Source organism: Aquarana catesbeiana, linkage group LG13 (assembly GCF_042186555.1).
Source record: "Aquarana catesbeiana isolate 2022-GZ linkage group LG13, ASM4218655v1, whole genome shotgun sequence".
Classification (NCBI taxonomy): domain Eukaryota; kingdom Metazoa; phylum Chordata; class Amphibia; order Anura; family Ranidae; genus Aquarana; species Aquarana catesbeiana.
The window spans coordinates 21,922,094-21,947,110 of NC_133336.1; the positions used below are offsets into that span (position 1 = coordinate 21,922,094).

The 25,017-nt window shown below is 42.6% G+C and overlaps 1 protein-coding gene across 1 annotated transcript in view; it reads left to right on the forward strand.

The window, feature by feature from the left end:
* Positions 1-25,017, forward strand: part of EML5 (EMAP like 5) — a 189,068-nt gene that overhangs the window by 24,108 nt on the left and 139,943 nt on the right. The window contains exons 5-6 of the mRNA XM_073608920.1: positions 11,987-12,172; positions 14,506-14,641. Of these exons, the coding sequence (XP_073465021.1) occupies positions 11,987-12,172; positions 14,506-14,641 (322 nt within the window). The remainder of the gene's footprint in view (positions 1-11,986; positions 12,173-14,505; positions 14,642-25,017) is intronic.

Genomic DNA, 25,017 nt, shown 5'->3' on the forward strand with positions numbered 1-25,017 from the left:
TTACCCAGAATATAGAGCAGGTTGTGCGCAGGAGATGAGAAATACGACCTGCAGTAATGGAGATGTCAGGAATGAATGGTGCCAAGAAGACGATGACAGTAGGCTCACCTCCATGGAATAATTACCATGTATATTAAAACTGAACTCCTGGCAGATAAATAAATACACAGATGAACTGCATATATGGGAGAAGCCACCTGCCAAAGGAGTTGTCTTTCTGCCCATCCAGTCCTGGGATTTACACAGCTCCGCCTCACAGCACAGTACTGTCTGGCAGGGCAGGAGGCCTGATTTCTCTCTGCTGCAGTTCCATGACACTTCAAGGGCTTGTCCCCTCCTCAATCTGTCACCTCACAGTTAAAGGGGAAACAGCAGACTGATGATCTCATCTCTGATCTCTCCTCCTATCGGCATACTCCCTGCACTGCAGCCCAACCAATTGGCTCCTTGTGCTGATTCTGCCTCTTCCACTCTGAACCAAATAGGAACAAAGGGCGCAAATGTCTAGTGAATTAGCCCAATTACTTTAATAGAGGATGAAAGATACACAATATATTTACAATACCAGTGTGAATCGTAGCGTTGTATAAAACCCAGGAACCAGAAGCAAGCCCATTGCAGAACTGGAGCGGCAAGGATGTGGAATTCCCTTCCACAGGCGGTGGTCTCAGCGGGGGGGCATTGATAGTTTAAAGAAACTATTAGATAAGCACCTGAAAGACCACGACATACAGGGATATATAATGTAATACTGACATATAATCACACACACAGGTTGGACTTTTGTCTTTTTTCGACCTCACCTACTATGTAACTCCTTAGGCTTTAAAAGGGTGATAATACCAGGCTGACATGTTTCAGGGGACATGCCCCCTTCATCAGAGCAACTGTTTGCTCTGATGAAGAAGGCAGGTTTCCTGAAACGTGTCAGCCTGGTATTATCCTTTAATAAAGTGCTTGGGATAATGCACTAGGCATTTTCGCCCCTTGTTCTTTTCGTTGTTTGTGCAGTCACGAGATTCCCCAGTCTTGAGAGGGCTGCAACCCCTGGATCATCCAGTCCATGTTGCACAGTGGTCACCATCATCAGAAGTACTGTGCCTAGCTTCTTAAGGAACTCTTAATGCTATGGTGTCAAGTTTCCACTTTCTTTAGTCATGTCTCCCAGTCTGAGCTCACAGCAGGGACTACAAAAGGCCGATGCCAGGTCAGGTTCAGGTACTTAAACTTCTTGCATTTAATAGAACACACTTCATAATTTATACTGCATTTATTTGTGTGTCTGTGTATATGTCTGTGTGGGATATAGTTTATTAACCACTTAAGGACCGAGCCTCATTTGAGATTTGTTGTTTACAACTTAAAAACATTTTTTTTTTTTGCTAGAAAATTACTTAGGACCCCCAAACATTATACATTTCTTTTTCTAACACCCGAGAGAATAAAATGGCGGTCGTTGCAATACTTTCTGTCACACCGTATTTACAAGCACACTTTTTTTGGAAACAATACACTTTTTTGAATTAAAAAATAAGACAACAGTAAAGTTAGCCCAATTTTTTTGTATTGTGAAAGATAATGCTACACCGAGTAAATTGATACCCAACATGTCACACTTTAAAATTGCGCCCGCTCGTGGATTGGCGACAAACTTTTACCCTTAAAAATCTCCATAGGCGACCTTTAAAAAATTCTACAGGTTGCATGTTTTGAGTTACAGAGGAGGTCTAGGGCTAGAATTATTGCTCTTGCTTTACCGATCGCAGCGATACCTCCCATGTGTGGTTTGAACACCGTTTATATATGCAGGCGCTACTCACGTATGCGTTTGCTTCTGCACACGAGCTTGTCGGGACAGGGCGTGTTTTTAAAAATGTTTTTTTCTTATTTATTTTACCTTTTATTTTCTATTTTTACACTGTTTAAAAAAAAAAAAAAAAAAAGTGTCACTTTTATTCCTATTACAAAGAATGTAAACATGTAATGTAAGAAATGGCCCTTTAAGAGCTATGGGCGGAAGTGACGTTTTTGACGTCACTTCTGGCCGGCAATGTTATGGAGACGGGTGGGGGCCATCTTCCCCTCACTTGTCTCCATACCACATTAGTGACAGCATCCGATCGCTTCCGCCGCTGCCGACAGCTACGGTAAGCAGCGGAGGGCACTGGAGAGCAGCGGAAGGGGGGGGCCCTCGCCCGCCGCCGATAAAAGTGATCTTGTGGTAAATCCGCCACAGAGACCACTCTTATCGGAAAGCGGACCGCTGGCCGAAGAAGAGGATACCGGGGTTTTGGCAGCTAGCTGCTGCCATAATAACGATGTTCCTCTTCAAATGTAGGACGTATATCGGCGTGCGGCGGTCCGTAAGTGGTTAAAGCGGACCTGCAGTCATTTTTTTCATCTTTCCATCTATTAAATCTTCTGCCCTTGTTGTTGTTTTAACTTTGGATAGTAAAAAATTAAATGTATTCTGCCAGTAAATGCCTTATACAGCCAACTTTCTGTTTCTTGTCTGGTCATTAGCCTAGGCTTATGACATCATGCACAGCTCTCACCCATACTCTCATTTGCCAGGAAGGGAAGGGGATGAGTCATAAGAGGGCCAATGAGAGCTGCAAGGCTGCAGAGCTGGAGGTGTGCCTCTGTGTAAATCCAGGAAGTGAACAGGCAGCAGCTTCAGCTGCCCACAGTTAAAATGGTTGTAGCCAGACTCAGTGGAGGGAGATTTCTGCAGCATATTTGGCAAGTACAGAATCCCAGTATATATAAAATAATATGCAAAGTGGTTGGAGGGAAGCTTCAAATGGCAAAGCTGTTTTTATTACAAATTATGTGAGCAGACTGCAGTTCCTCTTTAATGTGCTCTGTTCCCTGAAGACAAAATCATTTGTATTATTTTGTCTCATCTTCCTACTTCTCTACGGCTAGTTGTGACGTTGGACAGGGCGCCCCTCCTCCCTCCATGGCTGTCCGACAACACAGCTAGCAAGGAGACGGGTCCTTTGACAAAAAAACACTTTTTTCCATTACCAAGCACTTGCAAGGTCCATAAAGGCATGGGTGAGCCTGTTTGACTGGCCTGCACAGAGTCCTGACCTCAACCCGATAGAACACCTTTCGGATGAATTAGAGCGGAGACTGGGAGCCAGGCCTTCTCATCCAACTTCAGTGCCTGACCTCACAAATGCGCTTCTGGAAGAATGGTCAAAAACACCTAAACCTTGTGGACGGCCTTCCCAGAAGAGTTGAAGCTGTTATAGTTGTAAAGGATGGGCCAACTCAATATTGAACCCTACGGACTAAGACTGGGATGCCATTAAAGTTCATGTGCATGTAAAGGCAGGTGTCCCAATACTTTTGACAATATAGTGAATATGTGTGGCGGCAGAGAGGGTGGACTTTATGCCTACATGCTGCACATATGTGTTCATGGATGGCTGAGATTTCTGACCTGGGAGCACACGCCCAGCACAGCGACCAAACTGTCATAGCTTCCCACCTGATCAGGAGCCAGTAGAACCAGTTTCCGATCATGTGACCACTGTGACAGCCAGTCCCAATGGTCACATGATAAGGCAGTTCCTCCCACCCCCAACAGTGGGGTGGGAAGGGGTTAAATCACATATGTCCAACACACAAGCCACACGGGCTGAATCTGGCCAATGGGTCCTTGTCATGTGGCCCTCGCACCCAGTTTTACAGCCTGAACGTGGCGGAACTCCATTCCACCACCGCCAGTCTCTCATTCTTTGCTTCCCACTGTCACTTGTAAACACAGAAGCCTTCTGTGTTCACAAGGGACAGCTTTGCTCTCAGCAGCTCCCGCAACTAACTGATCCCTCCACCCATAACTATCAGATCCCTCCATGCACTCGCGGCGGTGCATGGTGGAGACAGACCTCAAGAATCAGAGAGCGAGAACGATCTCCTTGCAAAACAGAACCTCCTACACGGGGAGGAACTAGAGCCGGGCTAGGAAGAAAAGAGATGCGAGGAAGCTTTGTGGGAAGGGGGGTTGGGGTTGCACACTGTGCATAGCGCACCCCTAAACCCTGCACTCTGTATACAGCACACCCCTGAACTCTGTACGTAACACACTCCTGAACCCTGCACCCTGTATACAGCACACCCCTGAACTCTGTACTTAACACACTCCTGAACCCTGCACTCTGTATACAGCACGCCCCTGAACTCTGTACACAACACACTCCTGAACCCTGCACTCTGTATACAGCACACCCCTGAAATCTGTACATAACACACTCCTGAACCCTGCACTCTGTATACAGCATGCCCCTGAACTCTGTACATAACATACTCCTGAACACTGCACTCTGTATACAGCACGCCCCTGAACTCTGTACATAACATACTCCTGAACACTGCACTCTGTATACAGCATGCCCCTGAACTCTGTACATAACACACTCCTGAACCCAGCACTCTGCATATAGCACGCCCCTGAACTCTGTACATAACACACTCCTGAACCCTGCACTCTGTATACAGCACGCCCCTGAACTCTGTACATAAAACACTCCTGAACCCTGCACTCTGTATGCAGCACACCCCTGAACTCTACATAACACACTCCTAAACCCTGCACTCTGTATACAGCACGCCCCTGAACTCTGTACATAACACACCCCTGAACTCTACATAAAACACTCCTAAACCCTGCACTCTGTATGTAGTGCTCCCCAGATGCAACCGGCCCTTTAAGGGCAACCATGATGCTGATGCGGCCCGCAATGAAATTGAGTTTGACCCCCCTGGGTTAAACAGATTGAAAATACGTTTTTGAAATGTAAGTAACATACTTGCCAACATATTAGTCCCAGCCCCTCAGGAAATAATGTCATCCCCACCCATCGCCTACACTTTACAATTTCCAAGCAGTCATCCCCAGAGCTTCTTTCTGGCATGGTCCCACTCCTAAAAATGTGCGTTCCTTCCACTTGCAGACGCAAAAGCCTCAGTTAAAAACCTTTTTTCTAAATTTCTGCAGATGCTCATTAGTTCAAATAATGGTAGTGCTGTGATCCCAGGACACGGCTCCATCAGAACAGAGGTTCGAGATGTGGGACCGTCTTGGTCAATCAGAACCGTTCACATCTATGCATAAACATACTAAAGCTTATATAAAATGTTGTTGATTGGGTTAATGTCTACTTTGGTGCAATGTCTGTCTAACGTCTTCCGCATTGTCCGGCTGTTATATACGTCTCCTGCCAGCCCCCCCCCCCCAGCACAGTGTAATCTTCTCCGAAGGGGACACATCTCCTTTCAGTCCCTGGCTCGCACTCCATCTTTCATCCTGGAGTAATGGAACAATTTGTTTTTCCATAGTGTCTCCTCAGCGGTTCTGCTCCTCCAGATGAGGCTTTGTGGATTCTAATCCACTTATCTCTTATTTAAATGGGAAATGGTTCTTACTTAAAGTAATTACCTGGAGGCCAGATGCTTTGTTATCAAGTTTTGAGGAATTACAATGAAAGACTAGTTCAGTCCTATAATAAGCACACATTGGATTATGTCTTCTGTGGTTGCTGCCGCTCTATCAGTGTGCTCCTCCTTTTGGTTTTGCTCCATTCTTCAGCACCTGCACTGCAGGGAATTGCCTTTAAATACCTGAATCCGTTTTGTAATGCCCTGAAAAACTGGGAACGTTGCCTCCTGAGACCTTAACATACTGGTTCCAAGACCCAAAGCTCCTCTCTGCCAATCCCTTCACTGGCTTCCCCTACCCCACTGTATAAAATTCTAAATACTAACCACAACGTACAAGGCCGTCCACAACATCGCCCCCCCAGTTACATCACCAACCTCATCTGCAGATATCGGCCAAATTGTCCTCTCCGCTCCTCCCAAGACTTCCTGCTCACTAGTTCCCTTGTTACCTCCTCCCCCATGCTAGCCTCCAGGACTTCTCCAGAGCCTCTCCCATCCTCTGGAACTCCCTACCCCAGTACGTTCGGTCAACTCCTATCCTGCCAGCCTTTAGGCAATCCCTGAAAACTCACTTATTCAGGGAAGCCTACCTCGCCTCCACCTAAGAACTGTACCCGAGTCACCTCCATCAGATCATCTCCCGCAGCTATAACTTTTTGTACCCCCTTCCTTTAGATTGTAAGCTCCTTGAACAGAGCCCTCCTAGTCCTTCTGTATTGAACTGTATTATAATTGTACTGCCCCCCCCCCCTCTACATTGTAAAGCGTTGCGTAAACTGTTGGCGCTATATATTTTAAATCCTGTATTATAATAATAATAATGTTACATTTGATTGCTTGGGATTGCACTAAAATGTAGGTTCCTAGATAACTGTCCTATTGTTAATAAATCAGAGCTCTCCGATCAGTAGGGAGCAGTAGCTTTGTTGATTGGAGAGACCTGGCTTAGACTCATCAGGGGGTGTCTCAGATCTCTGCAGAGGGACCACCTCTTCCACACAGAGAGCAAATATTCGTCAGGGAATAGATGATGATTAGAGATAAAGACCCTAAGTAACCATGTTTTTAGCCCTGGAGAAGGACCCTTGCTCTCCTTGTGGAAGCTTTGCTCTCTGCAGAAGACTGGCAACACCCCCTGATGTGTCGAAGCTTGGGATCTCCAATCAGCAAAACTCATCCTCTATAGAAGCAGCGGTCTCTCTGCAGAAGTCTGAAACACACCTCCGGATGAATCAAAGCTATAACTCTCCAATCAGCAAAGCTCATTCTGTATGTTGATTGGAAAGCACTAGTCGTGTTTCATCAGGGAACGAGTCCGACTTTTAGTGCTAGGTAAAGCACATAGTTTACCAAGCTAGAAAAAAAAAAAAAACTGTGGGGTTGATTTACGAAAACTGGAGAGTGCAAAATCTGGCACAGCTGTGCATGGTAGCCAATCGGCTTCTAACTTCAGCTTGTTCAATTAAGCTTTGACAAAAAAAATGGAAGCTGATTGGTTTCTATGCAGACCTGCACCAGATTTTGCACTCTCCAGTTTTAGTAAATCGGCCCCTGTAAGACTTTGCATACCTTTTCTATCTTGATACATCAGAGATGTATTTAGTTGATTTAGGGTCTGTGTCAACTGGCTTTTGCTGGTGCCAAATGGGTTTTGTATCTTTATGCAAGTCTATAGGAATGCAAATCCTTCTTGAAGCAGGTCAGAAAGAGGTCAATTGCAGATTTAAATGCACCTATCAGTGAATCTTGAACGATCTCCGGAGCATGAGATCAACATGAAATTGGTCTAAAATTGCCCTTGTTGCATGATAATCCAACTAACATAGCACCTTCCTAGCTTTAACCCACCACTGCAGTTTGGAGGATAGTTGCCTGTAAAACACCTGTTGCTTATCTTTTTAAATAATACTGTATGAATTTGGGATACCATTTATGAGTAACATACTACTGGGTGGTCCCCTTCAGCTGTTCCCTTTATGTTAAATTCTTATGCACTTATGGTGAAAGTAAAGAAGAAGTAACACGATTGTAAAGTTGACTACAATATTGTCTACCTTCTATTATCCCCTTAAGAAGTTGACAGTTGGTTTAAAAAAGGTGCAGAGCTGTCTTTCTTAAACTTTCTACTCAGGAGTAATCCTTGAAATAATTTTCAGGTCTAAGGTAACCCCACTAAGATTAGTCCATCAGGGGTCAGTGGAATGAACGCCACTCACATTTGTGATCAATGGGAAGAATGCTTCTTACATTGGTGGCCATGGGGAAGAATTCCTCTTGCAGTGGTGGTCATTGGAAAGAATGCTCTTTACATTTGGTGTCCAATAGGAAGAATTCCCCTTACATTGGTGGCCAAAAAGGACATCCATTACACTGGTGGTCAGAGGGAATGATGTCCCTTACATTGGTGGCCAATAGGTAGAATTCCCCTTACATTGGTGATCAGTGAGAAGAATGCTCCTTACATTGGTGATCAGTGAGAAGAATGTTCCTTACATTGGTGATCAGTGGGAAAAATGTCCCTTACATTGGTGGTCAGTGAGACGAATGTTCCTTACATTGGTGATCAGTGAGAAGAATGTTCCTTACATTGGTGGTCAGTGAGAAGAATGTTCCTTACATTGGTGATCAGTGAGAAGAATGCTCCTTACATTGGTGATCAGTGAGAAGAATGCTCCTTACATTGGTGATCAGTGGGAAGAATGTTCCTTACATTGGTGGTCAGTGGGAAGAATGTCCCTTACATTGGTGATCAGTGGGAAGAATGTTCCTTACATTGGTGGTCAGTGGGAAGAATGTCCCTTACATTGGTGATCAGTGAGAAGAATGTTCCTTACATTGGTGATCAGTGAGAAGAATGTTCCTTACATTGGTGATCAGTGAGAAGAATGTTCCTTACATTGGTGATCAGTGAGAAGAATGTTCCTTACATTGATGGCCAGTGGGAAGAATGTTCCTTACATTGGTGATCAGTGAGAAGAATGTCCCTTACATTGGTGATCAGTGGGAAGAATGTTCCTTACATTGGTGATCAGTGGGAAGAATGTTCCTTACATTGGTGATCAGTGAGAAGAATGCTCCTTACATTGGTGATCAGTGAGAAGAATGTTCCTTACATTGGTGATCAGTGGGAAGAATGTTCCTTACATTGGTGATCAGTGAGAAGAATGTTCCTTACATTGGTGATCAGTGGGAAGAATGTTCCTTACATTGGTGATCAGTGAGAAGAATGTTCCTTACATTGGTGGTCAGTGAGAAGAATGTTCCTTACATTGGTGATCAGTGAGAAGAATGCTCCTTACATTGGTGATCAGTGAGAAGAATGCTCCTTACATTGGTGATCAGTGGGAAGAATGTTCCTTACATTGGTGGTCAGTGGGAAGAATGTCCCTTACATTGGTGATCAGTGGGAAGAATGTTCCTTACATTGGTGGTCAGTGGGAAGAATGTCCCTTACATTGGTGATCAGTGAGAAGAATGTTCCTTACATTGGTGATCAGTGAGAAGAATGTTCCTTACATTGGTGATCAGTGAGAAGAATGTTCCTTACATTGGTGATCAGTGAGAAGAATGTTCCTTACATTGGTGGCCAGTGGGAAGAATGTTCCTTACATTGGTGATCAGTGAGAAGAATGTCCCTTACATTGGTGATCAGTGAGAAGAATGCTCCTTACATTGGTGATCAGTGGGAAGAATGTTCCTTACATTGGTGATCAGTGGGAAGAATGTTCCTTACATTGGTGATCAGTGAGAAGAATGCTCCTTACATTGGTGATCAGTGAGAAGAATGTTCCTTACATTGGTGATCAGTGGGAAGAATGTTCCTTACATTGGTGATCAGTGAGAAGAATGTTCCTTACATTGGTGATCAGTGGGAAGAATGCTCCTTACATTGGTGATCAGTGGGAAGAATGTCCCTTACATTGGTGATCAGTGAGAAGAATGTTCCTTACATTGGTGATCAGTGGGAAGAATGCTCCTTACATTGGTGATCAGTGAGAAGAATGCTCCTTACATTGGTGATCAGTGAGAAGAATGTTCCTTACATTGGTGATCAGTGGGAAGAATGTTCCTTACATTGGTGATCAGTGAGAAGAATGTTCCTTACATTGGTGATCAGTGGGAAGAATGCTGCTTATATTGGCTGGCAGTGGGAAGAAACAAAGAAAGGAGGCGCCTCTGGGTGCAGACTTAAAAACAATTTTAATAAAAAGAGCAGCAACAGAGATTGCGCTCACATTTGTGTTGAGTTAAAAAGGCATATGAGAGTCCCAGGTGTAACTGGAGGGGTCCGTGAGGTCGATCATCACTGCCATGGATGTGTAATCAGACTGGTCTTTCAGATGCACTGTGTCCACCGGCCTGCAATGATGCATCTGGAAGACCAGTCTGATTACACATCCATGGCAGTGATGATCGACCTCACGGACCCCTCCAGTTACATCTGGGACTCTCATATGCCTTTTTAACTCAACACAAATGTGAGTGCAATCTCTGTTGCTGCTCTTTTTATTAAAATTGTTTTTAAGTCTGCACCCAGAGGCGCCTCCTTTCTTTGTTTCTTACAGTGCTTTTTGGGAATATGGTTTCCATTCCCATTGGAAGGCTGGCGTGAATGTGGGCTTTATACCTCATCATCGACTTTATGCACACCATCATGGACTACTATCTTTTCTTATCCCTTGTTCCAGTTCATCATTTATATGCATAATATTGTCATTTATGTGGATTATTGCTTTTAACCTTTGCGCCAAACACTTGTTATATGCTGGCAGTGGGAAGAATTCTCCTTACATTTGGTGGTCAGTGGAAGAATGGCCCTTACGTTAGCAATCAATGGGAAGAATACTCTTTACATTAGTTATCAGTGGGAAGAATACTCTTTACATTAGTTATCAGTGGGAAGAATGCCCCTTACATTTGGTGGCCAATAGGAAGCATTCCCCTTACATTGGTGGTCATTAGGAAGAATATTCCTTCCATTTGTGATCAGTGGGAAGAATGCTCTTTACATTTGGTCAGTGGAAGAATGGCCCTTACTTTGATGGTCAGCGGGAAGAATGCTCCTTACATTTGCAATCAATGGGAAGAATGCTCTTTACATTAGTTATCAATGGGAAGAATGCCCCTTACATTTGGTGGCCAATAGAAAGAATTCCCCTTCCATTGTTGGTCAGTGGAAAGAATGCGCTTTACATTTGGCGGCCGATATGAAAAATTCCCCTTACACTGGTGGTCAGTGGGAAGAATGCCCCTTACATCGGTGGCCAATAGGAATAATGCTCCTTACGTTGGTGGTCAGTGGGAAGAATGTTCCTTACATTGGTGATCAGTGGGAAGAATGTTCCTTGCATTGGTGATCAGTGAGAAGAATGCTCCTTACATTGGTGATCAGTGGGAAGAATGTTCCTTACATTGGTGATCAGTGAGAAGAATGTTCCTTACATTGGTGATCAGTGAGAAGAATGTTCCTTACATTGGTGATCAGTGAGAAGAATGTTCCTTACATTGGTGATCAAAGGGAAGAATGTTCCTTACGATGGTGATCAGTGAGAAGAATGTTCCTTACATTGGTGATCAGTGGGAAGAATGTTCCTTACATTGGTGATCAGTGAGAAGAATGTTCCTTACATTGGTGATCAGTGAGAAGAATGTTCCTTACATTGGTGATCAGTGAGAAGAATGTTCCTTACATTGGTGATCAGTGGGAAGAATGTTCCTTACATTGGTGATGAGTGGGAAGAATGTTCCTTACATTGGTGATCAGTGAGAAGAATGTTCCTTACATTGGTGATCAGTGTGAAGAATGTTCCTTACATTGGTGATCAGTGAGAAGAATGTTCCTTACATTGGTGATCAGTGAGAAGAATGTCCCTTACATTGGTGATCAGTGGGAAGAATGCCCCCTTTATAATTATCCAGCTGGCTCTGCCAAGTGATGGACCTTGAGCTATGCAGACACCATCAGGTGGGAGGTCCATTAGTCACAGCTCCAGTGACCCCTAGCAACCTCTGGAGAAAACCTAGTATAGAGTGGTTGGTATAGAGTCTTGTTCAAGCATTTCCAGCATGAGTTCCTAATCGATGCCTTGAATATCTCCAGTCAAGAGATATTGCACTAATATGGACTAGGTGTATCGTGCAATACGTTTTTTATCAGGATTAGTATATAACGACAACATTAATTCAACTTCATGTTGGCTTTTCAAGATATGTGTGTTTCTCTATGTAATAGAACAATGATTTTTGTACTGATGATATTATATATTGGTTTGAGTACCCTTCCCTCGTTGTCTTTCAAATGCTTTGCTAAATATATTGGGATGCTGATGTGGTGAAACTTGTCTGGATTAATTAGTGCCATATATTTTTATTATTATTTTTTACATTGCTGAAAAATGTGACCAGCCTATTTTTTGTTGCATTTTTGCTGAATTAGCCACTTTGCCAGCTCTGACTTTCCTCCTTCTGTCCACCCTGTGTATGGTGTGTCCGGTCTCACCATCTGTTCTGAAGCTACCTTGTCCTTGACTTGCAGTTCTGGAGCCTTTGTGGGAACTCGCTGACGCCAAAACGCGGTGTGTTTGGGAAGACGGGTGACCTGCAGACCATACTGTGCCTGGCGGGCGCGAGGGACGAGGTGACCTATTCCGGAGCACTGAACGGTGACATCTACGTGTGGAAGGGGCTGAACCTCGCTCGGACAATCCAAGGAGCGCATGCTGTGAGTACCGCTGTTTCAGGTGCCATCTGTATTATTCTAGGACAGTGATTTAGAAAATAATTTTAAAATGTTTTAAAAAAATCTCCACAGTCAAAGCTTTTTTTTTTTGGCATTGTATGGAGTGGTGGGATTTAGAACCTCAGTCATTTTTTTCTTAAAAGGAGTGGAGTAAATGCGCTGGAACCCTGTCATCTAATGATTTTATGGCAGTATGATTGGGTAGTGCCTGGCAGATTCTTCACCTTCAAGGATTTCCATGGTCACCTTGGGTTTTGATGAAGGTGAATAGGTCTAGAGTTGAAGCATCACACCATAATATTTGAGTCCAGATATAAATTTATTCCAAGGTGGGCAGCACAGTGGTGTAGTGGATAGCACTCTCGCCTAGCAGTAAGAAGGGTTGTTGGTTCGAATCCCAACCACAACACTACCTGCCTGGAGTTTGCATGTTCTCCCTGTGCCTGCGTGGGTTTCCTCCGGGTACTCCGGTTTCCTCCCACACTCCAAAGACATGCTGTTAGGTTAATTGGATCCTGTCTAAATTGTCCCTAGTATGTATGAATGTGAGTTAGGGACCTTAGATTGTAAGCTCCTTGAGGGTAGGGACTGATGTGAATGTACAATGTATATGTAAAGCGCTGCGTAAATTGACGGCACTATATAAGAATCTAAAATAAAATAAATAAAGGCAGATTTTGTGCAGATTCCACCGTGTTTCTGAGGCCTAAGCTCCACTTCCTTCATCAGGGCTTGAAGAAACAATGTTTGTGAACTCAAAGATCAATAAATAATTGTCTGGTTTGATAGTGGTTGTATTGGTACGGCATTCCCTAGCTACTGGTTTAAACTATTGTCTTGTTCCTTCAAGCCATTAGTAAAGGGGTGGGGCTTAAATCCAAAACGCGTTGGATGGGGTAATGAAAATCTGTCTTTTGGATTGACTTCTATCTGTGGTGTGGTGCTTTAATTCTAATTAATTTGGCTTTTTATCACAGGTTGTGTCCTTTTTTTTTTTTTACGAATCTCACCCTCTCTGTTCATTCTGGTCACCATTGTCACTGGGACGGAAAGTGATAGGAAACCCTAATGCCGCGTACACACGAGCAGACTTTTCGACCGGACTGGTCCGACGGACAATTCGACTGTGTGTGGGCTTCATCGGACCTGCAGCGGACTTTTTCAGTCGAAAATCTGACGGACTTTGGATTTGGAACATGTTTCAAATCTTTCCGACGGATTTGAGTCCAGTCGAAAAGTCCGCTCGTCTGTATGCTAGTCCGACGGACAAAAAACGACGCTAGGGCAGCTATTGGCTACCGGCTATCAACTTCCTTATTTTAGTCCGGTCGTACGTCATCACATACGAATCCGTCGGACTTTGGTGTGATCGTGTGTAGACAAGTCCGTTCATTGGGAAAGTCCGTCGGAAGTCAGCCAAAAGTCCGTCGGATAGACCGTCGGACCAGTCCGGTCGAAAAGTCCGATTGTGTGTACGCGGCATTAGTTTTACTGTTCTCCGTGAAACAGGAACTAATGGGGAATTTCCAGTGGAGACATCTACTCTAATGTCGCCTACTTTAAGCGGACCTTCCGTAATTTGTTTTCAACTTTCCATCTATTAAATCTTCTTCCTTTGTTGTTCTAACTTTGGATTGTAAAACATATTTTTTTCCTGCCAGTAAATCCCTTATACAGCCCACTTCCTGTTTCTTGTCTGGTCATTAGCCTAGGCTTATGACATCATGCACAGCTCTCTCTCTCTCGTGAGAGTTTGCCAGGAAGGGAGGGGGGATGAGTCATAAGAGGGCCAATGAGAGCTGCAGAGCTGGAGATGTGTGTCTGTGAAAATCCAGGAAGTGAACAGGCAGCAGCTTCAGCTGCCAACAGTTAAAATGGCTGCAGCCAGACTCAGTGGAGGGAGATTTCTGCAGCATATTTGGCAAGTACAGAATCACAGTATATATAAAATAATATGCAAAGTGGTTGGAGGGAAGCTTCAGAAGATGTTTTTATTACAAATTATGTGAGCAGACTGCAGTTTCTCTTTAAGAAGGGATTTCACATATGTAGATATTTCCTGTGTCTCAAGAAGTGAAGGGATAGTCGTATGGCAGCTGCCATTGATGGCTTGTTTTTGAAGGTGCATGTTCCCTGGCTTCCAATCTTGTCAACTCAGAACAAGTAGGCAGCCAGTGAAGTCTCAGGACATCTGATATGCACACACTTGTTGAAGGACTCGCCAAGCAACGAAGCCAGGAGGATGAGCCTAAGAAACCGCGCCGTCAAAGTTCTGCCTCTCCTGACCAATCACGTTTTCTCTTTTTTCTTTCCAGGCCGGAATCTTCAGTATGAACGCCTGTGAGGAAGGGTTTGCCACCGGAGGCCGGGACGGCTGTGTGCGTCTGTGGGATTTAAACTTTAAACCAATCACAGTCATAGATCTCAGGGAAACCGACCAAGGCTACAAAGGTAAGGGGGCTCTGGGCTGGCAGGTCGGAGAAGATGGCAATGAAGTAGATGTTGAACTCCCACTCATAGTTCATATAAAATATGTGTTAATAAACCTGTTTGTCTGCCAAAAAGGTCAAATCCCATTAAAAATGTAAACTACTGTTCAGAGACTGAGCTTCGGGGTCTTTAAGGAGCTTGGGTCCTCTTAAAGGACCAGGACTGACCATCATTCAACTGGTAGGGTCCTCCTTGTGTTCTCCCTCTCCTGAAGGCTGCATCAAAAGCCTTCCCTCTCCAGTTCCCACTAACTGAATAATGTGAGGTTGACCGTATTCGTTCTAACTGGCTCACAGCCCCGGCACTTACCCTTAGTTTGATATCTTGTGTGCAGAGAACTATGTGAAGCTGATTTATTTTTCTGTTAAAGGCAAAATATAATTTTTTTTTCTTTTTTTACTTTTAAGGGTAAATGAGAGATTTGGGGTCTTTTTGACCCCAGATCTCTCAATAAAGAGGACCTGTCATGCTTATTTCTATTAGACACGTGCCTGACAAAAAATTTGTTCGTTTTAGTTTTATTCGTTTTTTTGCTTTTTCTGAAAATTCAGGAAATTCGTACATCCAAAAATTCAGATTTTCAAATTTTTGGATTTTCGAATTTCTGAATTTTCGAAATTCGAAAATTTGAAAAATCTGAAATAAAGAAAGAGAATCCGTAACATTCAAAATAATAACTAACTATTAAATTGTAGGTATTGGATTTTCCTTTCAAATTTGGCTGTTTGTGAACGTAACGAATACAAATTTATCTGAAGTTACTAATTATCCGAAATGACGAAGGCCGCATCTAAACAAATGGAATGGAACAAATTAATAATAAATAAAATAAGGTTTTATTATTATTATTATTATTTATTATTATTAGAAGGTTACGTTCCATTCGTTTAGATGCGGCATTCGTTATTTCAGATAATATGTAACTTCGGATAAATTTGTACTTGTTACATTCACTAACAGCCAAATTTGAAAGGAAATTCCAATATCTATAATTTAATATTTATTATTAGTTATTATTTCAGATTTTCGGGTTTTCGAATTTTCAGATTTTCTTTCTTTTGAATTTTCAGATTTTTATTCATATTCTTAGATTTTCAATTTTCCAAATTTTGGAATTTTTGCATTTTTATTAAATTTTGAATATTCGAATTTCCTAATTTCGAATTTCCGAACTTCCGAATTTCCAAAATTCGAAATTTGAAAAATCGTAAATTTCGAAAAAATTCGGAATTTCGAAATTCGGAAATTCTGAATTTCGGAAAATTAAAAATTTGGAAATTTCAGAATATATGAATTTGTCAAAATTCGTTAAAAAAAACGAATTCGGAACTAATTGAATTGCACATGTCTAATTTCTATTACAAGGGATGTTTACATTCCTTGAAATAGGAATAGAAGTGATCAGAAAAATTAAAATAAAGAGACAGTGTAAAAATAAAAAGCAAAATAAATAAGAAAAAAATAAAATATTTAAAGCGCCCCATCCCTCCGTGCTCGTGTGCAGAAGCGACCGCTTACCAAGTCGTTCCCGCATAATGTAAAGGATGTTCAAACCACACATGTGAGGTATGGCTGCAATCGTGAAAGCGAGAACAATAATTCTAGCACTAGACCTCCTCTGTAACTCTAAACAGGTAACCTGTTAAAAATTTTAAAGTGTCGCCTATATTTATATTTATATTTTTCAGTACTGTAGTTTGGCGCCATTCCACAAATGTGCGCAGTTTTAAAGCGTGAGATGTTGGGTATCTATTTACTCGACATAACATCATCTTTCACATTATAAAAAAATTGGTCTAAATTTACTGTTTTGTTTTTGTTTTTTCAAATAATTAAAGTGTATTTTGCTAAAAAAAATTGCGTTTTGAAAGACCGCTGCGCAAATACAGTGTGACCATAAAATATTGCAATGATCACTATTTTATTCTCTAGGGTCTCTGCTAAAAATATATAATGTTTGGGGGTTCTAGGTAATTTTCTAGCAAATAAATAGTAATTTAAACTTGTGAACAAAAAGTTCCAGAAAGGGCCTCGTCAGCAAGTTTAACGAAGGACACCAGAAGAGAGAAGAACTTCCATACTTCATAGAGTCACCAATGGGGGAAAGAACCGCCTAACCTGTATGTCATGTGACCGGGGCAAACAAAGTTCAGACCTAAAGAGGGTGCAGAAAAATCATAAAGTAGGAGGTGTAAAATGAGAATACCTGTGGATTTTGGAATTATCGCGTGCGGTTGGAATTCTGCTTTCTGCCATAGGTGCAGACAGGTTGGTTAGGGGAGGTTTTCATTGGATCTAGGAGTGGAGGTGAACTTCGTCCTGATTGGGGCATAGGCTGTTTGTAACAAGGGAGCATCTTTCTTTTGTAATGTGTACGCTGCACCCATCATTGGTGTTCTTCGCAAAGTATTATCGAATATCTGGTACTCCATACAGATGAGTGAAGACATTACTGCAAAATTGATTTCTCTGCCAAAGTGGAAACATACTTATTGAGCTGCTTAGGTGAAGTTTGCTTATAAAAGAAATGATTAGAGGGTGTTGGGCTTTTTAACCACTTGCTTACTGGGCACGTAAAAACCCCCCTCCTGCCCAGACCAATTTTCAGCTTTCAGTGCCGTCACTCTTTGAATGACAATTGCACGGTCATGTTACACTGTACCCAAATTACATTTTTTATCATTTTTTTCACACAAATAGAGCTTTCTTTTGGTGGTATTTAATCGCTGCTGTGTTTTTTTATTCTTTGCTAAATAAAACGAAAAGACCGAAAATTAAAAAAAAAAAAAACGGTTTCATAGTTTGTTGTAAAATTTTGAAAACGGGTAATTTTTCTCCTTCATTGATGTGCACAGATGAGGCTGCACTGATTGGCGACACTGATGGGCACTGATAAGGTGGCACTGATTGGCACTGATAGGCGGCACTGATAGTAGACACTGATGGGCACTGATGGGCACTGATAAGGCAGCACTGATAGGTTGGCACTGATGGGTGGCACTGATAAGCGGCACTGATGGGCACTGGTTGGCACTGATGGGAGACACTGATGGGCACTGATGGGAGACACTGGGCACTGATGGGCACTGGTGGGCACTGATAAGGCGGCACTGATAGGTGGCACTAATGGGCACTGATAGGCGGCACTGTTAGGAGATACTGATGGGCACTGATGGGTTAGCACTGATAGGTTAGCACTGGTAGGTTAGCACTGATAGGTTAGCACTGATAGGTTAGCACTGATAGGTTGGCACTGATGGGTGGCACTGATGGGTGGCACTGATGAGCGGCACTGATGGGTAGCACTGATGGGTGGCAGTGCTAAGCTGCACTGATGAGTGGCACTGATAGGCAGCACTGATTGGTGGCACTGATTATGAGACACTGATGGGTATTGATGGGTGGCACTGGTAGGTGGCATGGGCAGCTGGCACTGGTGGGCACAGAAAATGCAGCCGTGGCTCTCTGTGAGGGACCGATGTCCCTCTGACAGAAGCCGGTGATCGCCATTTTTTCTTTCCCTCACGCTGACAGCATGAGAAAAAAAATAATCCAGATTACGATCTTCTGTTTACATCACGTGATCAGCGGTCATTGGCTGACAGCTGATCACGTGGTAAGGGGCCAGGAACAACCCCTTGCTCTGATCTGTGATCAGTTGAGTCTCATGGACTCACTGATCACAGAGCGCTCCGCGCATGGACGCCCTCCCGGCAATTAAGGACCGCGCTGTATCAGTCTTTCGGCTATAGCGCGGACGGGAAGTAGTTAAGGTAGGTTTGTTTATTTAATTTAGGCCGGTTTCTCACTGCTGCGCTGTGTTTTGGCCGCAATGCTTGTGTATCAACGGGTTTCGTGCGTTCTTTAAACCTGCGATTTTAGCCACGGTTCCATAGACTTTCTATTATGTACCATGTTTTTGGCGCATTATCTGAAAAGCACACCATGTTGCTTCTTTCATGCGCATTCAGAAAATGGGGCAAATATGTGCAACCCAGTAGAGAGTCTATGGGACTGTGGCTAAAATGATCTAGAAACTGCGGGTAAAATGCGACAACCGTGGCTACACCCACGCTGCTGCCTTCCCCTCCAATGAAAGGGACAGTTTTTGGCACAAGGACAGGTCCAGGTTGGCTGAAAAACGTTTGGAAGAAGTTTAACCCCATTGCTGCCAGAGCTGTTTTCACTTTATTTTTTATACATGTGCCCAAAAAAAAAAAAAAAAAAAAAAAATTTTAGGCCTGCAGATTCGATTTAAAAAAAAACTAACAAAAAAAATAAAAATTATATATTTTCTGAAAGCAGAAAATGGTGGTAGTTCAAATTTTCTTTGTCAGGCGATATTTGCGCAACCTCAAATTTTCAGTACAGATTTACACTAAAGCTAATTTTTGGGCACTCAAAGGCAATATATTACCCAATTTTTTTGTTAAATTTTAAAAGATGAGGTTGCGTGGAGTAAATATTCTCAACGTGTCAAGCTTTAAAATTTGCATGTGCTTGTAAAACAACAATAAACTTCAGTACCTTATATTTTCCATAGGCGACAATTTAAAAGCCCCTAGAGGTCATCGCTTTAAAGGTAAAAATCCCCCAAATTGATGTTTTTTTCCCAAGTGATGATGTTTTTTAACCCGACAGGTGTGTTTACATCTGTATGTACGTGGGGTGAGACAAACTCAAATGTTTTTTTGTTTTGGGTGTAACTTTATTTTTTGACAGGTTTTTGTCAAAACTTTATGTATTTCTGATAGGGGGACCAAAAGTCTTAGGGGGCTGACTTACTAATAGCAAATTGACGGTGCACTTTTTAAAGTGCGCTTGCACCAGAGCTTCGTAAAATGGGGTAAAGTTTCACTTTGCAAATAATAATAAATCACGCGCAAGGAAAATAAAAAAAAAACAGAATTTTTGCTTGCACGTGATTGGATGATGGATGTCGGCAGAGCTTCTGCTCGTTTACTAAGCTCTGGAGCAACTGCAGTCTAATTGCCTTTAATAAATCAACCCCTACATGCAGGGCTTTTTTTCAGTGGGAACGCAGTTACAGCACCTCCAGAACTGAATGTATGCAATGGCAAGGGGTGCTGGGGTATAATGGAGGGTCTAATGGTGCTGGCTGCTGGGATATCTATTGTTGCTGGAGGGGATCTTTTGTTACTGGGGGGGTCAATAGTTGCTGGAAGGGATCTACTGTTTAGGAAGAGGGTCTACTGTTCCTGGCTCCCGAAGAGTCTATTGATGCTGGCTGCTGAGAGATCTGTTTTTTCTGCTGGGGGTCTATTGTTGCTGGGGAAGATCTATTGCTGCTGGCTGCAAGGGATCTATTTTATTGGTTTTCTTGTTATTACCAAATTAAATACAAACAACAGCACTACAAAATGATACTTGGCTCTATATTCTCTAAAAGGTGCCACCAAAGGTCTGTGCTTGGAGGTGGGTAGGGACGAAACCAAGGGTCTGTGCTCAGCGTTGGGGGTAGGGACAGAATCAAGGGTCAGTGCTCGGAGGTGGGTAAGGATGGAACCAAAGGTCAGTGCTCGAAGGTGGGCAAGGATGAAACCAAGGGTCTTTGCTCAGAGGTGGGCAGGGACGGAACCAAGGGTCAGTGCTCAGAGATGGGTAGGGACGGAACCAATGGTCTGTGCTTGGAGGTGGGTGGGGACGGAACCAAGGGTCTGCGCTCAGAGGTGGGTAGGGCTGGAACCAAGGGTCTATGCTTGGAGGTGGGTAGCGACAGAACCAAGGGTCAGTGCTTGGAGGTGGGTAGGGATGGAACCAAGGGTCTGTGCTCGGAAGGGGGTAGGGACGGAACCAAGGGTCAGTGCTCAGAGGTGGGTAGGGACGGAACCAAGGGTCAGTGCTCAGAGGTGGGCAGGGACGGAACCAAGGGTTAGTGCTCGGAGGTGGGTAGGGACAGAACCAAGAGTCAGTGCTCGGAGGTGGGTAGGGACGGAACCAAGGGTTAGTGCTCAGAGGTGGGTAGGGACGGAACCAACGGTCAGTGCTCGGAGGTGAGTAGGGACGGAACCAAGGGTCAGTGCTCGGAGGTGAGTAGGGACGGAACCAAGGGTCAGTGGTCGGAGGTGAGTAGGGACGGAACCAAGGGTCAGTGCTTGGAGGTGGGTGGGGACGGAACCAAGGGTCAGTGCTTGGAGGTGGGTAGGGGGCAGAGACACAAAGACACAAGACTTAAAGAGAGTTCCTGCACCTATTCTCTGAGAAAAAAAAACATGCCTATATGTCAATGAGGTCTTTGTGAAAGGTTCTCTTTAATGAGATATCTGGGATCTATTAGATCCTTGATGTCTCATCTCCCTCCACTGAGGCTTAAGTAGCACAGACTGCACTCCGTTAGCTACATAGTTACATAGTTAGTCAGGTTGAAAAAAGACACAAGTCCATCGGGTTCAGCCATAAAGCTTCTTCCCTGGCCACAGCAGCCAGGGAAAGTGACAGCTGAAGTGACAGTATACACATCGTTTTCAAGTTCTCTGCAGCTAGGGAAGATCATTGAATAAACGTTCGCTGCTCTCCCTCCCCTACACCCGGCAACATCTGGCAAGTGGGTTCCCAGCCTGGGACATTGTAGCCCAGAAAGTAGCAGCCGGGGTGTGTGTAAAACCCCCCCACTGCCCCTGACGTAAGACCTATGTCGGTGGCAGTATATAGGTTCAAGCCCATTGAACCAAACTACCAAAAAACTTTAGGTTTATCCTTCACATTGACTCTAGTGCATTTCATTAAAATGGCGAAATCTTCCACACACAATTTATTTTTGCAGAAATTCCGGGGAAACGACAATACAATTCTGCTCCCCCATAGTACTCCATATGGACCTTTCTTTGGGCAGATGTTGGCTATGAAGAAGTTAGGACTGTAGAAGTTTGTTCAGCTGATCAGCAGTTAGGTGATTGGAGACTTATTCCAGCCCGTCCGTGTCCCTGTAAGGGTCTATAATCTGCATACAGTGGTCAACAAACCTCCAATCGGCTCGCACAATTCTATTCCCAGCCCAGCAGTTGGCAGAGACGCAAACGCAGCCATTTCAGACGTTATTTTCCAGCCGGTGGAGGAAAAACTGGCCATCTGAGCCTGCAGAACCCAATTATCTGTCTCTGCTGACCCAATTTTATGCTGTGCTACAGATGGTGAGATCTGATGAGACGCAATAACCAGCAGAGACAGGTAATAAAGATTACTGTTTTCCAGCCCAAAATGCAAGTGTGACGCGTTTCACAGGCTGCAGCTCACCGGCCGCCTTTTAAATTGCTGGATTACTAAAACAGTTATTTTGTTGGATTTTAGAGCCTTGGAAGTGTGTGCTGACTGTTAAATAGGATGAATTTTATTATTAAACATTATACAGTGTAAGCGTTTAGAAAAAAAAAACAGTCATCATTAAGTAACAATAATCTAAACAATTAATCTAAATATTCAAACAGAAACTGTTAAAGCAAAAAAAAAGGTAACAGAGGCCAATTTTTAGGCTGCATTCACATCTGAGCGTAGCACCTTTGAGCATTTTTCCAGCGTTTATTTTGCACGTTTTTATGCAGCGTTTTTGGGCTTTGGTGTTTTATCATTAGCAGATAGAGAAAAGCATTATCTGTTGCATCATTTGTTGCTAGGTTTTTCAGCTTTTTTAGCTTTTCCATTAGCTTTTATTTCTTTTATTGTTGTTATTATTATTATTTTTTTTTTTTTAATTTATTATTAATATTTTTGTTAGGGTAAGGGGTTAAAGTTAAGGTTCGGGTAGGATTAGGGGTTGTGGTTAGGGTTAATAATAATAATAATTTATTATTATTAAATTTTTTGTTTGGGTTTGGGTATTTATTATTATTAATATTATTATTATTATTATTAATAATAATAATAATAATTTAATATATTATATTAGGGGGTTCATTATTATTTATGTATTATTACATATTATTTTATGTATTTATGATGATTTTTAGTTATTTGTGTATTTATTTTGCATTTATTCATACATATAATATTACTATTTTTTTCATTTGAGCAGAAAACCAAGCAACAATGTGCGACTAAATGCGCACAAAAATGCAAATTACGCATTTCCATTCATTTCTATGAGAATAAAAACGCACAAATCTGCCCAATTTGAGCTACAAAAAAAGCTCCAGAACTTTTTTGAGCTTCAGGCGACTTGGAGTGGAGATGTGAACCATCTCCATAGAGAATAATTTATTTTTTTCTCCTCCGGAGTTTTGGAGCTTCGAGTTCCAAAATGCTGAGGTGTGAATGGAGCCTTATAAGCTCAATCCAGGTCCAGAGCCTCAGAGAAAATTCATTTTAAATTACCGACACACATCATATAGACTGCCACGGACATACAAAAGTATCTCAAACAAAGTTATATAAGAATAACAGAAAGTATCTGGTCCTTGTTGGAAATTTGATGTAGCCCAAATACCAAAATTAAAGTGGAGGTAAACCCTTACATATGCCCAGTGAAGTGACTGGCCTCAGAGATTAAACAAATCCTCCTACATAAGTTGTACCTGTGTATCTGCTGTATCTTCTCTTCTCTTTACAGCCTTTTAAAGTGCTGAATTTACAAAGCATTCATGGGCTTTCAGAGGCAGGGGGCGGGGATCCGATGTCACACACTGCAGGGCATAGAGCAGGGAGCTGAGTGTAATCTGAGACCTGAGTGGAAGGAATGAACACACTCCCCAGTTTGATAGAGAAACATGCACAGCTGAGGTTGACAGTCACGGGATGTGTGCAGGAGCTTCCCCTTGATCCTTTTGGGTCTACCAGAAGTGACTTATGCAGGTATCAGAGGAACCAGACTGCATACAGGAATTACACTTGGTGCTTTGGATTGAGGCAATCGCATACTATTGAAGCATATGCTTTGTTCATTTTTTGTACCAGATGCTTACAACTACTTTAGAAATGGTGAGAGAAATATGGGTTGTGTGATGTTATAGTGAAGGTGGAAAATGGTTTTGTTAACTTGGAGGATGGATGGAGAGAAGGTACGATATGTGAGTGTTTAGGGGAAAGGAGGAACTGGGTGGAAGGGGTCTGTTAATGGGATAGAGAAGGTAATCCTCAGAGGTCTCAAAGGTTTAGGGCCAGTAGGAGATTCCTGTTGTAGTTCTTATGTATTGCACAGAGGAAGCAGATTGTGTATTAAAAAAAAAAAAACGTTGCAAAATGTAAACTGTATCTAGATGAAACCTTTTTTACCCATTGTTTATAAATTGTATGTGAAGGATAAATAAGTATTAAAGAAAAATATATAATGATAAATAGTTACAGAAAAGACCAGAGTTATAGCCCCAGCAAAAACCGTCTATTGTACAAAATAGTAATAAAATACCATAGTAATGGTTATTCAAACCCCCAGGGCCACTACATGTCCAATGTATGGAGAGATTGGCATATGTGAATGCTCACATAACAGCTAGGAAATCACGAAAATCCACAGATGGCATTGACTGTATGAAGATCACTGCTTGAACCTTTGGAAAAATCCCCCAATCAGAAAGTCCCAAACCATGTAAGGTACTTCTAAAACGATTCAAGCTGATAGTCAAACTCTTCTATGAATTCAGATACTTTTCAGCGACATGAAAAGACATGAGCAAATGCCACTTATGAATGGAGCTAATCCAATAAACTTCATAGTTTATAGGAGAATTTAGGATTTGATCTCTTACAGGTATATCGACGACATATCAGTCCTGTTGATGGCGACTGCAGAGGAAGTGGTTGCTTTCATAGACTTATTGGGAATATTTTTTTTAAATTTGTTTATTAGCTAATGGAGTGGATGAAAAACCTAGTGACTTTTCTAGAACTCAAAGTTGAAATGGGGTCAATGGTCTATTGCAGGGATATGCAATTAGCGGACCCCCAGCTGTTGCAGAACTTCAAGTCCCATGAGGCATAGCAAGACTCTGATAGCCACAAGCATGAAACCCAGAGCCAGAGGCATGATGGGACTTGTAGTTTTGCAACAGCTGGAGGTCCGCTAATTGCATATCCCTGGTCTATTGTCTGCTAAACTGTTTATGAAACCTGCATCTACCAAGAGTTTGTAACATGAGATCCTATTTCCATCCAACCTCACTGGTATGGAGTATACTATTTGGGCAATAGCTATGAGTCTGCAGTACAATTTTCTGTATCTTTTGTATAGATATATCATTTTGATTAAGATACTTATGTTTGGTCCATGGCAGTCTAGAGGATGGGTTTGCGTGTTGGTGTAGCTTACTCTTGAAATAATTAGCATGTCTTAGAGGCGAGAGACCCACAGAGATCTGACATTTTCTCACTTGCCCACTACCTGAGCT